A 17487-nucleotide genomic window follows, 5' to 3' on the forward strand; every position below is an offset into this window, starting at 1 on the left:
AAGTTGGCGTGACGTTGAAGTCCTGCAACCCTGCTGTACTCCTCTGTAGTTCGTTTATAGCATAACGTTAGCATTTAGCTTCTGGTGATTAGAGTTATGCTTCGAAAACTATAAAAGTAGGGTAGACATTTGGAGATTATCTGGCTGAACAAAACGTGCATTTATCAAACAGGTTAGTTTTCCACAGATCATATTTTTTACAATAATCCAAAATCCTATGGAGAAATCACATTGCTTTTTTTCTCGAGGGAAGCCATGCACAGATAACTTCCGGGTCGGCCTACAGAAATACGTCATCCCTGTGGCGCTCTATTACATTTGACTCCTCTGTTAAAGTTGTTGTGCTCCCACCAACCTCTGCTGCAGCGATATTTGTAGAACATATCTAATAGTTATTTCCCTGAACAAAACTGCTATTGAAATTGCAACCATAACAAGTGTCTTCTCTGTTTTCTCTACATTTTTTTGGTACATATTCATTTGTGTTTACAGGTTATACTTTGATGTGGCTTGTACCTTCTATATCTTCTATACCACTCCAAATACTCACAGCAGCTATGGCCTGTTCTCTCTAAACTCCCAGGTTAAAGAAATAACAACAGAACTGGTCCCTCACAGAATAAGGACAAACAACTTCTTGAATCGTTTTCATGGAACATGTATTACTGTGTCTCAATTTGCATACTTCCCATCACAGTGTTTTATTTAGTGCTTATATTTTGAACTATAGCATTGTCTCAAGTCGCAGAAGTGACAATCACAGCTAAAAGCGTGCTTGCTAGCATTGTTTATTTGTGGTACCAAACCATAACAGGCTGCTAATGAAACCCTATTGAACTTAACAGTGATTTATTTTGACACCAGTATAGTGGTATGTCTATTTAAGATAGAAAATGTCCACATAAAACTTGTCTTATAAAGTGTTCTGTTAACTGGCACAACCACAATCTCAACTGGTAGGGTAACTTTCATTACTTAGCCAATATGGCCATAGTTGAGTGTGAGAAGCAAGTCCCCAGGAAGTGCGGCAGTTGTTGAAGCAAATTTTCGTATTGGCCAAGCAGTGATATTACTACCCTGACCTCATTGGGCCCTAAGATACTTTTTCCCATTGACTTACATTGGTAAAGAGACGTCTGTAAATCAGTGGATAATTTTATTTGAACTAAATCAACTACCCAGCACGACCATTTTTATAGCCCTTATTTAAATCATTAGGGCCTAAAGGTTTTAAAACACGCTTAAAGTGTAATGCACAGTTATTTTCCCTCTCCATTCATTTGACTGAGCCAAGATCAACCGTGGCTCTGTAGATTGGAGGCGGGGCTCAAGGTAAATGATGCGGGCCCAGGTATGGGTAAGGGTTTCGGGCTGGCAAAGTCGTATAAGTCGGGAAACTCCGTACACTTTTGTTCATGTTAGCGCTACGGAGCGAGCGTGAAGCCCTCTCAGCCCTTGTAAAACTGTCCCACTCCCATTCATTTTCAATGGAAATACACTGTTATTATAATCTGTGATATAATATATTGAAATATATAGTAACCAAGTTGTTATTCACAAAGCCTACAGGAAAGAGGCCCATTGCCTAAACCATGCCTGCAATCTCTCAAACCTTGACATTTCTATACTCTCTGGAGTTAGGTTGGCGCCTAAAAGGTCAAGAGAAAGTAACCTACACATATGTAACAAGTTAACTGTGAAAGGATTGGAAAATGTGTGTGTGCGTTGGAGGGGGGATGTTTTCCCTATATAACGTGTACGAATCCTTCTGTCTGTGGGAGACACTACGCGACCTCAACCATTTCTGTGTCCGTGTCTTAATGTGTTTGCATTTTGTTAATGTTGTGAGTGAATAAGGTTTCGGATCCACAAGAACACATTTTAAACCATAATTGTACGTTCCTCGATTCTGGCTGATGGCAAGGGCCTCCACACTTACCGGGACAACAAACTTGTTAAATTGTTTCACCAATTTGTTAAGATGGAAACAGGAATTAAATTACTGCTTTGTAAGTTTGCCCAAAATGGTACTTCGACTTATTTTCGTTGACCAGCCCGACAGGTCAGATGTACTAGTATACAAGCTGTGGTTTTGAGTAACGAGGTATATATTTCCTTGAGCCAGATTCTCCCTAGGGGAAAATCTGGATCTGTATTTCCCTTACAAATCTGGATTGATCAGATTGGGTCTATGTTTCAAGTAGATCATTTGTAGTTGTCCCAAACAAGTCCAACCATGAACCCAAAAAATCTGGAGTCCGGTTTTAGGGTACTTTTGCTTTTGAGATTCAGGCTGTTTTGGCTTCACGCGTATCTTTCATAGCAATAAACGGCCTCCAGCCTCAAAATCGGTGTCCAGTGGTCTTTATACATCCATGGTGAGGAGGAGCTAGCATTTCACACTCAACTTTTTGACCGGTACAGGTGCACCATCAGGCTACTCATTCGGCTATACTTAGCATTGGGACATACTGATCCACTCAAAACAGTGAACGTAAGTACAGAAGTAACAGCTTTTTGAGACACAGCAATAGTGGCAATGGGCAACCGTTTTTTTCTTGACCAATCAGGGCTAAATTCTACATGTCATTTAAACGTGTTCATTTTACAATGTTATCCAGTAGCAACTGTCACATTCAACCATATACACACTTGATATATATTGGCTTGTTTAACTAAAATACTCAGAAATGTTACAATATAAATCTTTTTCCACTCCTAACTCACTGTATTCTAATAAAACATATTAATACCATTAACATTAGCAGCAACATCATCATCTCCAGCAACCGAATTTCCAAAATAATTCCCTTCACATACAAATGCAAGAACCAAAAAGACACAGAAATGTATAAATATATGTACACATCTATAATAAATATCCACTGTGTTCTGCTGATACTGTCATCAAGCCCCAGTATTTGTGCTTTCTTAAATTCTACAGGATCTTAATGTTCCTCCTGACTGCCGAGCGCCTGCGGTCCTTCAGCAGCACAGGATCCTGCATGTGACTAGCCCACAGCCACACCTCTTCCTTTAGATGGCACTTGGGCTCTAATTTAAAGAGAGCATGTAAACACTGGGCTAAGGAAAGGATGAGTAATGTCTGTTAAATGTGTTTCAGTTTAATTTTTTTCCAACAAATATACATGGAAGAGAAATATGTTTTACTCAATATAGAAATTCAACAAGCAAAATCAATAAGAGAATAAGTCAGTGTGTAACATTACACTGTGACTAACAAATACGCCTGTGTTAAGGGAAAGAGTTAGTGAAAAAAGTAATAATGTTATATAAATAAGATTGTTAGGGTAAAATAAAAATGTCCTAAAAGTATGAAAAGTTGTTATTTCCATTAAAAAGTTGTATTATTACAAGACAAGAAATCACAATTATTATGTAAATGTGTTTTAAGATTTAAGATTTCGGGGAATAGAATTATTTTAATATTTCTTATTAATATGTATTGCAGTAAAACAGGTTAGGATAGCTAAATGTTAAACTTAGGGTTGTTGTAGAACTAAAGTTTTCAAGAACTGACAGTTTTGTCAAAGATTTCTTTCTAAATTACATTGTTTTGCCATATTCTCTTATATATTCTCAACAAATACTAACTTTTTTCACATAGAACTAAAACCTTATCTCATGACATAGAAAACCATTTCCTCAAAATATCATCCCTTTGTCTCTTAAACTGAATTGTAATACTGCAATGCTGGGGGACGGGATGAAAATGAACCAAACTAAAAGTTCTTGTGTAGGTTGGTTCAGAAGACTCAATGTACAGTACATTACAACACAGACAGATTATACAGTGCACATCTATAAAACACAGCATGTAAAAAACTAAGCGCTCGTTGGACTATATTTAAACACCAGCTGTGTCCCTGGATGTTGTTCTTCATCACAAACACAATACCCCCATGATATACTGTTATTGCCCTAAAGGGACCCCTTTAGCCCAGACACAATTAAGACTGTGGGTTTAGTTTCCACTGTGGCCACCCACATTCATATGTACAAATGTGCGTACACAGCACATTTACAGGCTTTGAATGCAAATGTCCATCTAATGACATGTGAGATCACTGAAATGTTTATGAATTAATATTGTCACCTGTGTATGACAAACGGATGAACGCTGAACTGATAAAAAGCTGACCTAGCAGTCCTTAGGAACACCTCCTCGCTGGCATGGAGCAATGGGACAGCTACTCAAAGGTTCAGCACTTTATTTAGCCCATTAGCCTTGAGCCTATCAAGCAAGTGCACTACATTTTTCGCATTTACAAATAAAAAATGGTAAATATATTGAATCAAACTTACCCCTCTTGCGCACAGCAATGGCAACAGTTATGTCATATTGGCCAGTGGGAAGTCCTGGGCAGAGCTAAATGTGTTCCTACTCTGTATGGCCTTTGAACCAAAGGTGAATTCGAATTGTTTGAAAATAAGTCCTGATTAGTTTACGGTACGTCTCCTTTAAAGAAATAACCATTTTTCAGTAATCAAGCTAGTGGGCTCACAATAGGCCAAATATTTTGCCCTTATTGGTGACAGGTTGCAGTTGGGTCTTAAATGGTTTTTGGCCATCCCATTCCTTAATAGCTGACCCTCGGTGTTGGACAGATTAAACCAAACTTGCTTCCATATTTGTTCAAATCTGAAGTTCTGAATTAGCCCATGCAGCATCATCGTTTAAATGTTGTACTGGTCAAGAAGGACATGTTTTGAATTCCAGGTTTAGGATGCGATTCTAACACAAAGCGTATCATTCTTTGTAGGCCAGCCCCAGAGTAGGTGGTGGAGTGTGAGTTATTATGGGTCGGGGTAGGGTAGGGGGAGGCGTTGGGCTGGGACGGCCAAACATCCCCTGCATCTGCCTGTTGGGGTGGTTAGGGTGGATAGGGTTTTCCTGGAAACTTTGAAAGTTTTCGTGAAAGCGGCTTTCGTTGTCGAAGCGGTTACTGTCGTCACAGATGCGGTGGTTATTGTGGAGGTCAGGCGTCGGCCCTCGATCTGGGACATGGATGATGTGGGAGCCACTCTTCCTCCTCAAGGTTGACTCACGACTCGACGAGGCAACGGACTGGCAGTCTGATCCACCGTCGCTGCTGGCAGCCGTTCCATCCACTGGAGTGACTCTGATGGTGGTGATGGCCTGAGGGTGGGGATGGAAGGGAGGAGCAAAGCTAGCAGGGGGGGGTATTGTCATGTTGGAGTTGGTAGAGTTGGGGCTAAAGTTGCCAGAGTGGGGGTTAAAGTTGCCAGGGTGGGGGTTAAAGTTGCCAGAGTTAGGGTTAAAGTTGCCAGAGTTAGGATTAAAGTTGCCGCCAGAGTTAGGGTTGAAGTTGCCGCCAGAGTTAGGATTAAAGTTGCCACCAGAGTTAGGGTTGAAGTTGCCGCCAGAGTTAGGGTTGAAGTTGCCAACAGAGTTAGGGTTAAAGTTGCCAACAGAGTTAGGGTTAAAGTTGCCACCAGAGTTAGGGTTAAAGTTTGCAGAGTTAGGGTTAAAGTTTGCAGAGTTAGGGTTGAAGTTGGCAGAATTGGGGTTGAAGTTAGTAGAGTTGGGTTAAAATTGGCAGAGTTGGGGTTAAAGTTAAGGTGAACGTTATTAAAGTTGGGGTTGTTGGGGTTAAAGCTGGGGTGTTGAAAGTTGTTGGGGTTATTTGGATGTAAGGGATGTAAAGGGTGTACAACATGGGGGTGGTTTGTGTATACACCTTCTTCCCCCCCTTCTCCGGTTCCTCCGCCCCCTCCATCTCCTCCCCCATCGCTTTCCATTTCGTTTCCTGTCACGCTCCGCCGGCCGTCAACCGACCCTCCATCCCTCAGCGAATCACAGCTGTCTGTGTGTCTGTTCAAGTCGTTGAGGGGGAACGGCGACTGTCGGAGCGATGGTCGTTGTTCTGGCGGTTTCCATCGCCATGAGCCGCTCCCATCCGTACTCGGAGGTCTCACCACAGGTTTGTTTCCTCTGGACTCTGGGTGGGCTTCAATGCGGACTATACTGCCACTTCTTTCTAAACCTCCTGACGGAACAAGACAAATAATCAGAACTCAATAATTGTCTTGTAGTACTAACCCTTATGACAACCAATAATAACAATGATAATCATGGTCTTGATTGTTTAAATCCTTAAATCCAAAGGCACAGTGTTTATTCATTAGGTCCCACTCCGTCTTCTACATCTAGAGCAGTGGGCCCGCACAGAGTCCACAGAAAGATTGATCAAAACATGTTTTTGTTGATTATAAGTCTGAAAGATGTTTGAATTTGAAAAATGACCAGATACATCTGTCTGTGCGTCTGTGTCTGTCTCACCTATTCACTGTGTTTACATTTATTAGATCACCTAAAAATCTACAGCAGGTTACCAAAGTGTAACCACACAGAGCTCTACACACATCAAATGCTCTGTTAATAACCCATATTCTGAAATTTGACGGAGATGTTCGGTTACCATGGCGCATCAGAGCTTCTTTCCAAAGTTTTTTTTTTTTTAACAAAAGTATCGCCTCATAGTTTATCACTAAAACACATTGTGGTACAAACGCTGTTGTGTCACAGTATGCTTAATTATGTGACCATCTACGATAGACCATATCTAATTATATTCATAAAATAGCAACAGTTTGATTTATTGAAACCTTTTGACCAAACTGGTGTAATATATGCCCGTGTGGAGAGATGTGTTCTCTCTGCTGAGCTCAGAGTGTTTGTCTGCCGGACACCGGTACTTGTTTCAAGAAGATATTTTGATCATGATATTTTAAATAAAATGTAGACAGAAGCCTGATGTTTACGGAAGACAGGAAAGATATGTTCTGGCTGTGATTGGTGTGTTCTTGTCATTTGTTCAAAGTGAAATGACTTTCAACTAAGGACACAGTCAGAAGTGGCGTCTACATTGCGTTCCGGTTGATCTAGAGCAGTGGTTCTCAACTGGTGGGTCGCAGATATGCAAGTGAAAACAAAACAAAAAATCACAGAAAAAGTCAAACTTTTATTTTGAAGGCCAATTTTTCTTTGAAGGCCGACATTTATGCTGTGGTTCAAAACTTTGGGTCGTGATTTAGTGAGAAGGAAAAAGTGGATCCTGAGGCTTGACCAGTCGAGAACCACTGATATAGAGTATTCAATAACTTAGGTTTGTTCCCAGCATACCAGTGCTTGAGGCACAGAGCCAAAATTGATATCCATTAATCATTGGCTTCTGGGAAAGTAAGTTATTTTACCGTTGATACTTCAGTTAAGGCTGAAACTTAATTTTTTTGTTACAAAAATCAACAATTTGTCAGTGTGTCTCAAATACTTTTATGACTTTTATGACCTTCACTAACCAGAAGAAAGCTTACTTTGAGCTTCACAACCGCCCTTCAGAAACATCCGTCTATATTTGATGCAGTCTATGTAAGATACATACACACTACTTAATATTACCAAACATATCCTTCACCTGGTCAATCTTTCAATTTCAATCTTTCAATTCAAAGGTAAAACATTTTTAAAAAGTTATTGATTGGTGGCTCTCTTAATCAAATGCAGAAGAGAAGAGAAGAGGGAACCCTTAATCGTGGGGAAATGTACATTCTGCATTTGACCCGTCCTAGTGTTAGGAGCAGTGGGCTTCCATATGTACAGTGGCCGGGGAGCAGTGTAGGGAATGGTGCCTTGCTCAGGGACACCTCGTAGCACTTGGTCTTTCGGGGACTTGAACCGGTGACATTCCGGTTCTCAAGCCAAGTCCCTACGAACTTTGCCACCACCGCCCTAAAAAAACCTGTTATATTATGGTGGCAGATAAGTAAACTATCCAACCCCATCATTTTTATAATTGAATTGGACCCTGGTTGTGGTTATTGGTAGCCTCTGACTAAAAACAGTTCTGTGAAAAACTGACTCCCAGTAGATTTATATTTTTTCCTGGTACTCTATCACGCTAAATCACTCTGTTGTATAATATTGTACTTTATGTTGTTCTTCAATAACAGAATCTAAAGTCTTGGACTGAGGGCTTCTAGGACTGCCAGTCTTCCCTGTGGTGGTCATGAATGGTAAATCATAACAATTATTGATGTCATAATGCTTCACATATAGCACTACCAGCAGACAAAGTATGACTTTAATAGCAGTACAGACCTCCTCCTCCCACTGCTCCAGTGGTGGAAGCCGGCGGTGATGGGTCCTGGTCCGTTAGGGCTCGGTACCGAACAGATCCCCCGTCCTCCGACCGAGGAGAGTACAGCAGACCTTGCTGTTTGGATAAGGCTATCACCTGGAATTAGAGGTTGACAGTGAATGATATAGTAAAAGGAAAGAGATTTGGATGTGAATACACAAGAAATTGTTGAAATATCTCAAGACAAGGATAAAGTCGTCATCTTGAGATATTCCAACGTTTGTAGTTCTTTGTTTTCTTGCACCAGTCCCAGTATGTTTGAGAAGTTTGGATTGACCAGTAATCTTGGAGAAGCTGATAAGCACTGTAAGTGCAGACACAATAAAACCAACTGCAAAACACAAGCGGTAGGATTAACAATTGGCAAACAGTTTTGGATTAAAAGTGCATTTGCTCACCCTGTCAACAAGGAATAATAACTGTGTAATCCATTACCAACTGGTTGTGGATTGCAATTTTGGTTTGTGGTTTTTGGAAAAGAAATCATAGGTTTTTACAAATTCTTTATTTTTGGTACTATACCGGAACAAGTAGAGCAGGTATCTAAATGTATGCAGTGTGAATCTAGGCATCTCTCTTGGCCACCAGCTTAAAGAGTTCTGACGATTGAGAATATCACCTTTTAAATGGAGAGCTGGTCCAGTGCGACCTGTTAAGAGGTGACTCAGGATATAACACAACGGGCCACACTTGGGGCACAACAAAGAAGGAGCGGAGGAGCCGAGAAAAGATGGTGTTGGTGCAAGCCACACATAGAGCAGTAGGCCATGCAGGAACTATACCTACACAGATTCCTATAGGTTCCTCTAGCCATACAATGAACAGACACTTGAGACTAATTGTACGAGTAAGTGCTCAGATCACTTAGAACACGTGGATGCTTACAGTATCAGGCTATAGGACTACACAGCCTGGTGCTATACCCCAACGAGCCGGTTAGTACTGATGTTAGCAGGGAGAAGATTAGAGCATCTCCACACAACCAGATCAGATAGTTCTCAGAACATCTGAACTCGGTAATACCAGAGGATTGAGAATCTACCACAAATATAGCCCTGCTGGGGCAGCATGATTTTATGTACATTTACTGTTGAGTGTTCTTTTTATTTATACCTTTTAATGTGTCTATATCTGTATATTGATCTATGTATGAGATGTATGTGTATATACAGCATTATGAGTTTCTCTTGCTTTATTATTTATAGATCTTTCAGTTAAATGATTTATTTTATTTTATTATTGTATTCTATAAACTACTGACAACATTTCTCTGTTTTGGAATTTAACAGACACTGGAATGGCTGCCATGCATGTAGAGATTGAGATTTAAGAAACATCTCAGAATCAGATGTACTTTATTTATTTCTGATTCTGATTCTGGAGTGGTCTCTTTCATTTTTTTCCGGAGCTGTATATATTTGTTATATTCTTTTGTTTTTGGGATGTTAGAAAAAGCATTTCAATCTCTCAGTCTGTATCACACACACAGACGAATTGACAATACATTTGACTTTCACTTTTCTTAATATTCAATCTGCTGGTGAAGGCAGAAAGAAGAACAGGCAGACAGACAGACAGACAGACAGACAGACAGACAGACAGACAGACAGACAGACAGACAGACAGACAGACAGACAGACAGACAGACAGACAGACAGACAGACAGACAGACAGACAGACAGACAGACAGACAGACAGACAGACAGACAGACAGACAACAAGACGTAAAGTTGTTGAAAAGAAGACTCATGAACCTGCATAAGACGAGGCTGTCCTCCAGCACTGAGCGGCCTGCAAGGGATGGTGGTCTTCTCAGCCACTCTCATCCACTTCTCCCTCACTGACCCTCCCCCGTCCATCATGCTGTCCTCTGACTCACTCTCCTGATCCCTGCTCATGACATTTTCCTCCTCAGGAATGTGAACCAGCTGGGAGGATCCAGGCCGGGATTGGATGGATACCCTGGCCCCGCCAGCCATTCCTGTGCTGCCGTTATGCGCCAGGTGATTGTGATTGGTCATAGGAACAGAGCTCGCCGCTAGCTTCATGTATTGAGCCGGGATGTGGCCCCCAGCACGCAGCTCTGTCTCCTGACACGAGATAAGTGAAGGCAGGTGTGCTCCAGCCCGGAGCTCTGCCTCCAGGCCCATGGCGGAAGGTTCAGAGGAGCAGCGCAGCTCCATGTTCCTTTGAGGAGAGGAGGAGGTGCAAGGTCTTATTCCATCCATCACTTGCAGGGACAGCTTCCTGTTGTCGTTTTTATTCTTCCACTGGCTGAGCAGCTGTTTGGATCTGGTTGAATCCATCGATGCGTGGATGGCGGCGTGACGGCGTGGATTGCGACCCTCCTCCAATGAGGAGCCTCCATGAGATCTAGAGGAAGGGGAAAATAAACGTAATGATCAAGACAGAAAACAATCGCAGCATAAAAGCATGACTATTTTATTGAAATGTCATAGCATTATGCTATCTACAACCACGTGAGTTCCTGAAATCCACCACAGCAGGATGTTGTCAAACAGCAATACTTCTTTCTTTTTTATTTGCATTTTATGAAATTATTCACAAGGCATACATAACAAAATAAACACATCTAGGTACATAAATTAACTACATAACAGTGGACAAAACCAGATGAAATAATAATAATAATAATACAAATAAAGAATGGCTACAATATTAATACTATAAATCTTCATGATAGTGTTCTGTACTTTAGCCATTTTTCCCATCTTTCCTCAAAGACATGCATCTGGTTTCTCATAGTCGTTTTATCCATTCCATAGATTCATTTACTATATTCTTCCATTGTGAGTTAATTAAGTTATTATCTGTTAGCCAATTCCTTATTATTTGTTTAATGATTGCTATTCTTATCTCAAGAAATAGGTAGGTAGGTCACAGGCATGATGAAATCCCTCCTGCCTGTTTTTCCAACCCAGTTGAGATTTAACCACGGCCACTTCCTCATGACGAAAGCATGGAGTCAGCATGGAATCAGATCAACAACCTTGGGTGTTCATGCTACAAAATATGCATTTGACAGCTACAGTAGTTTCAGAGAGCATCTTTCCTAGGTAGATATAAATAAAATTAGCTTAATAAAATATATTTTTTAATATGAAACAAGATCACGGTTATCCAGAGCTGAGTAAATGTTACTTTAATATCAATTCACCATGGTTTTAAGAAGAATAAAATAGAAACCAATGTGTAGCCTAATAGCTTGAGTTTTGGTTTGTCACATTTTAAACAAGCACTGTATTTGAGTATAATTACTTTGTTACTTTCCAACACTGTCAGAGTATATGTAATATTCCTCTTGCTGCAGACTGCTGTAACCTTTTTTCATTGTGGCTTGCATTCACTGACTGAAATGGGATTAACTACAGCGGCTACTGAAGGTGGAACTCAGCAGCTGCAGTTTCAGAAACTGAGGGAGAGAGACCATGGGAGCAGTAGATAGCTAATTCTTTGCAGTCTGATAAACACCCTATATTGGGTTTTTTCCAAGCTAGACTAGACTTCAGCGCTGTTAACACATGGACGGGGGACAACACGTGCCCTACAGTCACGCAGAGCTGTGTTGATGTGGAAATGGGTGTTGTTAAATCTCAACTGGGTTGGTAAAAAGATAGACGCCTCCTGCCCCTCTGCTAGGTGCCTTAGCCTATCACATTTTGAATGTCTGGCTGGAGTCAACTACTCCTATTGTGTGTCACATCACATCTGATCTCTGAACCCCCCTGTGTCCCTTTCTTAGGAAAGTCAGCTCTATGGTGATCTACTCAAACACCAGAAGAATGTCTATCACATACAGTATCAGAGAAAAAGGACAGATAAAAATAGAGAAGCTGAAAAAAAGCTGTGGAAACGAAACACAACATTTCATTTTATATTCCAAGTTTTATACAGCTCCAGAAAAAATGAAGAGACCATTCCACATTGTTCTTAAATCTCATCTCTACATGTATGGCAGCCATTCCAGTGTCTGTTGAATTCCAACACAGAGAATAATTTATAGAATACAATAATAATTAAAAAATCATTTAACTCAAAAACATGTCTATAAATAATAAAACCAGAGAAACTGATAATGCTGAAGTGGTCCCTTCATTTTTTCCGAAGCTGCATAAGTTACAGTGTATGATGATTTTATTCATACAATATGCAGACCCTGTTATCATGAAACCTCAACTAGTAAATGAGCTACTGTAATAAATGGTGAAGACATTTTGGTTGTTTCATACAAGTGTTCACTTGCATTGTTAATTGTTCTGTCTCTTGGCCTTTCAATAAACCTTTGGTATTGTAAGACGTCAGATCCAGACTTCAACAGCTTCTTGGTTTTTTCCGGTTTTACTGCTCCAAAAATACTATATCACCATTGATATAACCCTGTACAACCATGTTTGTGAATGAACATACAAAATCTTGCCTCTGCCAAGAGTCTTTAGTGTTCAGGGAGGCTCATGAATGTGCCACCAAGGGTTTTTAACTGACTCAATAACTCAGTAACGTTTGCAGTTGGCAGCCAATAGAGCCTACAGTGTTCAGAAATGTGAGGAAACACTTAAGTCTCACACCTTAACCCTGTATAGCCGGAAAATAGAAAAATATTAGACTTTTTTTTCAGATGTTGTTGTAGGAAGCCTCTGGTGCAGAAATGAAAGAGTTTTCACATTTTCTACATTTTTGTAAATGTTGTAATATTGCAATGTAAAATTAAATTAAATAAATCAAAGTAAAATGTGATGAATGTATTTCACAATCACTAAATATTTACTTGTTCTAGACATTGTAATAATCACCCCAATTTTTTTGAGGCATTTTACTTACTTGAATCTGACATATCCAAATCCAATAAAACAAAGAGACGTTGCTTGGTTTTGAGAATCAGAAGTTGTGTGAGTTTATGGCCAGAGGGTGGGACCTATGAACACATTTACTACCCAAAAGTATTGAGAGGCTGAACAAAAGGACCTTTTGACTATGTAAATGTATTCTTTAAAAAAAACATTTACTGACTTTTTTAGGATAACTTTAAGTGATGTTGTAAAATTACAACCAGGGGCCTTACAGGGTTAAAGACTTAAATATTTTAGACTTGTATTAATTTCATTCTGAGGCTACCTTATCTAATTCTATATTCGATGCTACCCCAATAAACTGCCTAAAGAAGCCTCGGGCTATAGACAATTACGACATTCCCGGGCTGTGTAAAGTGTAGTTGCTTTAATGATGGAACAAGGGTTAGTGTGTCCCCGAAAAAGAAAGCACATGTGGATAAGTATGTGGCAGTTAAACAGGATGTATGTTTCTGACCTTGGCAGTGTGCTGCTGCTGAAGGTCATCATGTTGTCGGTGTGGCCCATAGGACTGGACGGGGTTATCACCTCCACCTCAGCGCTGGCTCTCTTCATGTTCATAGACGGCTCTCGGTAGGAGGCGCTCCGAGTCAGGATGTGCTCTGGTTGGTTGAGGGACAAAGTGTGGGAGGAGGTCCTCGTGATGATGGGCTCTGGTAGGCTGGGAGCCAGGGTGTGGTGACCTGCAAGTGAATAACAAGGAGATTCACACTCCCAATGTCAAAGGGATTATTTGAAATGAGTGTTCTCATTGGAAGATCATTAAAAAGGTTTTTAAATGAAGGTCCTGTGTGAACATAGCAGAAGCCCTTCCAGACCCCAACATTTTTTATGTTTCCAGTGTTTTATGACAACGATATCTTGACAACGTATATCTGGTATTATAAGACAGACTAGCTTCGCCCCTGTGTTTTTTATCTATCTATTAGTGCTATTTTATATATGTTTTACACAGAGATGGCAAAAGTACACACATCCTTTACTCAAGTAAAAGTACAGAAATTCATGTTTTAAAATACTCTGGTAAAAGTAGAAATACTTACTAAACTTCTTTACTCAAGTAAAAGTAAAAAAGTATTTCTTGGACCTCACTTTATCTTAATGGAACATCAAAGATCTTCGAACAACCACCATTTACAAAACAAGCACAGAAAACCAGCGTGGGGACAGGGACAAAAGCCAAACGTTCCTGGGTTCTCCATGAATGGTTTTGTGTGGCGATAATAGCAAACATCTCCCTCATGTATGGCCAAGGGTGAGGGGTATTAATATCTCTGCTGCTCTCTGTATTTTCACTGAGTTCTGTACAATTTCTGTTTGTGTTCAAATCAATAGGCACACAATCTCTAAATAATAATGATCATGCCACAAAAGGCAGATTCAAACTGAAGTACCGAGCCTGTTTTGGAAATGTAAGAAGTAGAAAGTAAAGGTATTTGTGTAAAAATCTAAGAAGTAAAAGTTGTTTTTACAACTCGTCTGTCCTAGGAGACTGAGACCTTTGCCCTATTTTCCACTTCCTCAGAACAGATCTGGGCTACTCTCCAGGTCATCAGGTTTTCCTACTTGGCCTTCTTCCTCTCGTGGGCTTCTTCTTCTCTCTGCACTGCCTACTGTTAGTGAAACCTTTAAATTATTATAATTATCAAGAGCATATTTTGTATTTTACTTAAACTTGAGACAACTATCAGGCAGGGTGTTACCTTGGTGGCTGTTGCTAAGTGCTGATTGGCTGATATTTGGTAAGGAGGAGAGGGGGGGCTCTCTCAGGGTCGGGGTCGGTGCTCGACTTCTGGACCGATCCTCGCTCGGCTGGAAATTCCCCACTGCATACAAACCCTGCATACAAGTACACACACACACACACACACACACACACACACACACACACACACACACACACACACACACACACACACACACACACACACACACACACACACACACACACACACACACACACACACACAAAGGAGAATGCATAACCGACTTTAGCACAACAAATGACTGTTTCTGATTTATTGAGTATTTTTTTTATCTTCAGTGATGAGATGTATGTCCGGGATACGCAGATTGTGTTGGCAGAGATCATCAACTTATCAACTCAAATTGGTTTTGATAAACGATGGCATTGCAGTTGTAGTGATATGGTGAGACTTGGAGAAAGGGAGCTGCAGAGGACCCCATCACCTGACTCGAGAATAAAACCGGAACACAGCATCAACACTGTTGGAATGAGAACTTATGTCTCGGTACCCGGTCTTTAAAATGAATCACGTGTGACATATGGCTCCAGACACTGGAAAAAGTGTGGTGATATCCCATGATAAAGGCCCCCCCAGTCCCATTAACAGCTCTTTTTTCTACATGTCCCTATCATCACCAGGGCCATACCATTTTATTTTTTTTGATTTATTTCAAAGCAGTATCAAATTGATAAACAAAAAATACTATTGACTTGAAAATTATATCTAAACAAATGTATTCATCCCAGTTTGGGAGGAATAAAGTATTTCTGATTCTGACCTTCAGTCACTCCACAGCTGCATTAACCAGCTCATGGGAGTTCTCTTTTAAACAATCACATTTCATCACAATCTCCAGCAGCCAAGCATCGTGCTGCAGTCAAACTTTAAAATTGTTCTCTTCTCTCCTGCAGTCAGCTGTGATTTCAGATGTTCATGCTGCGTCCCGCCCCCCCCCCCCCCCCCCCATCCATCCACCTCCAGTCATCATGTGACTTGTTGGTCCAGTGCCAGGAGAGCTAATCAAAGACCTCATCACACCTCCTCCTCATCCCACCTCCTCATCAAATCCAGATCTTCATCATCACCACCAGTGTCTAGACCCCGGGATACTCCCGGCTGCATTTCCCCCTAAACCCATAAGAAACCGGGCCCATTTCTACTTAAAGGAAAATTAAGAGAAACATAGAAAAGACTAAATAGACTTAGAACACATTTCTGACATTGTTTCCCCCCTAGCGTCAGATCTCTGAAAAGTTACATACAGTGGCTTGCAAAAGTATTCGCCCCCCTCGACATTTTTCATGTTTTGTTGCCTCACAACCTGGAAGTAAAATGGATTGCTTGAGGGTTTGCATCATTTCATGTACAGAACATGCCTTCAACTTTGAAGATGTTTTTTTTTATTATTGTGAAGCAAAGCAAACAACAAAAATGACAAAATAACAGAAAACTTCAGCGTGCGTAACTATTCACCTCCCTAATGTCAGTGCTTTGTAGAGTTTGCAGCAATTACAACTGCAAGTCACTTATGATAAGTCTCTATGAGCTTGCCACATCTTGCCACTGGGATTTTTACACATTCCTCAAGGCAAAACTTCTCCGGCTCGTTGATGTTGGATGGCTTTGACTAGGCCATTCTAACACACTTAAATTCTTCCGGTTAAACCATTCGAGTGTTGCTTTAGCAGTATGCTTCGGGTCATTGTCCTGCTGGAAGGTGAACCTCCGTCCCAGTCTCAAATCACAGGCAGACTGAAACAGGTTTTGCTCTAGAATATCCCTGTATTGAGCACCATCCATCTTTCCCTCGACTCAAACCAGTTTCCCAGTCCCTGCTGCTGAAAAATATCCCCACAGCATGATGCTGCCACCACCATGTTTCACTGTGGATGGGGTTCTTGGGGTGATGGGATGTGTTGGGTTTCTGCCAGACATAACATTTCCCTTGGTGGCCGAAGAGTTCAATTTTAGTCTCATCTGACCAGAGCACCTTCCCCCATACATTTAGGGAGTCGGCCACATGCCTTTTGGCAAACTCCAAATGTGCCTTCTTATTTTTAACATTAAGTAATGGTTTTCTGACCACTCTTCCATAAAGAGCTCTATGGAGTGTACGGCTTATTGTGGTCCTATGCACAGACACTCCAGTCTCTGCTGTGGAACTCTGCAGCTCCTTCAGCGTTACCTTTGGTCTCTCTGTTGCCTCTCTGATTAATGCCCTCGTTGCCCAGTCTGTGAGTTTTGGTGGGCCGCCCTGTCTTGGCAGGTTTTTTGTGGTCCCATGTTCTTTCCAGTTGAAGATTATGGATTTGATGGTTCTCTGGGGGATCATCAAAGATGTGGATATTTTTTTTAAACCCAACCCTGACTTGAATTCCTCAATAACTTTGTCCCTGACTTGTTTGGAGAGCTCCTTGGTCTTCATGGTGTGATGCCTCTTGCGTAGTGGTGTTGCAGCCTAAGGTGTGTTTGTACTGAAAGATCATGTGACACTTAGATTGCACACAGGTAGACTTCATTTCACTAATTATGTGGCTTCTGAAGGTAATTGGTTGCACCAGAACTTTTTAGGGGGTTCATAGCAAAGGGGGTGAATACATATGCACATCCCAATGTTCAGTTTTTTATTAAAAAAATTATTCTAAAAATTATTTTTTAATATATTTTTCTCATTTCTCTTCATCAACT

General features: G+C 40.8%; 1 protein-coding gene across 1 annotated transcript in view; it reads right to left on the reverse strand.

Moving 5' to 3' along the window:
• Positions 1 to 4771: 4771 nt before the first annotated feature.
• LOC134866480 (phospholipid phosphatase-related protein type 4-like) overlaps positions 4772 to 17487 on the reverse strand; it is a 40359-nt gene continuing 27643 nt past the window's right edge. The window contains exons 7-12 of the mRNA XM_063886684.1: positions 14755 to 14890; positions 13509 to 13734; positions 9938 to 10556; positions 8144 to 8279; positions 5594 to 6032; positions 4772 to 5237 (exon numbers count right to left, since the gene is read on the reverse strand). Coding sequence (XP_063742754.1) covers positions 4772 to 5237; positions 5594 to 6032; positions 8144 to 8279; positions 9938 to 10556; positions 13509 to 13734; positions 14755 to 14890 — 2022 coding nt within the window. The remainder of the gene's footprint in view (positions 5238 to 5593; positions 6033 to 8143; positions 8280 to 9937; positions 10557 to 13508; positions 13735 to 14754; positions 14891 to 17487) is intronic.

This window comes from Eleginops maclovinus, chromosome 6, assembly GCF_036324505.1.
Source record: "Eleginops maclovinus isolate JMC-PN-2008 ecotype Puerto Natales chromosome 6, JC_Emac_rtc_rv5, whole genome shotgun sequence".
In the NCBI taxonomy this organism is placed as follows: Eukaryota; Metazoa; Chordata; class Actinopteri; order Perciformes; family Eleginopidae; genus Eleginops; species Eleginops maclovinus.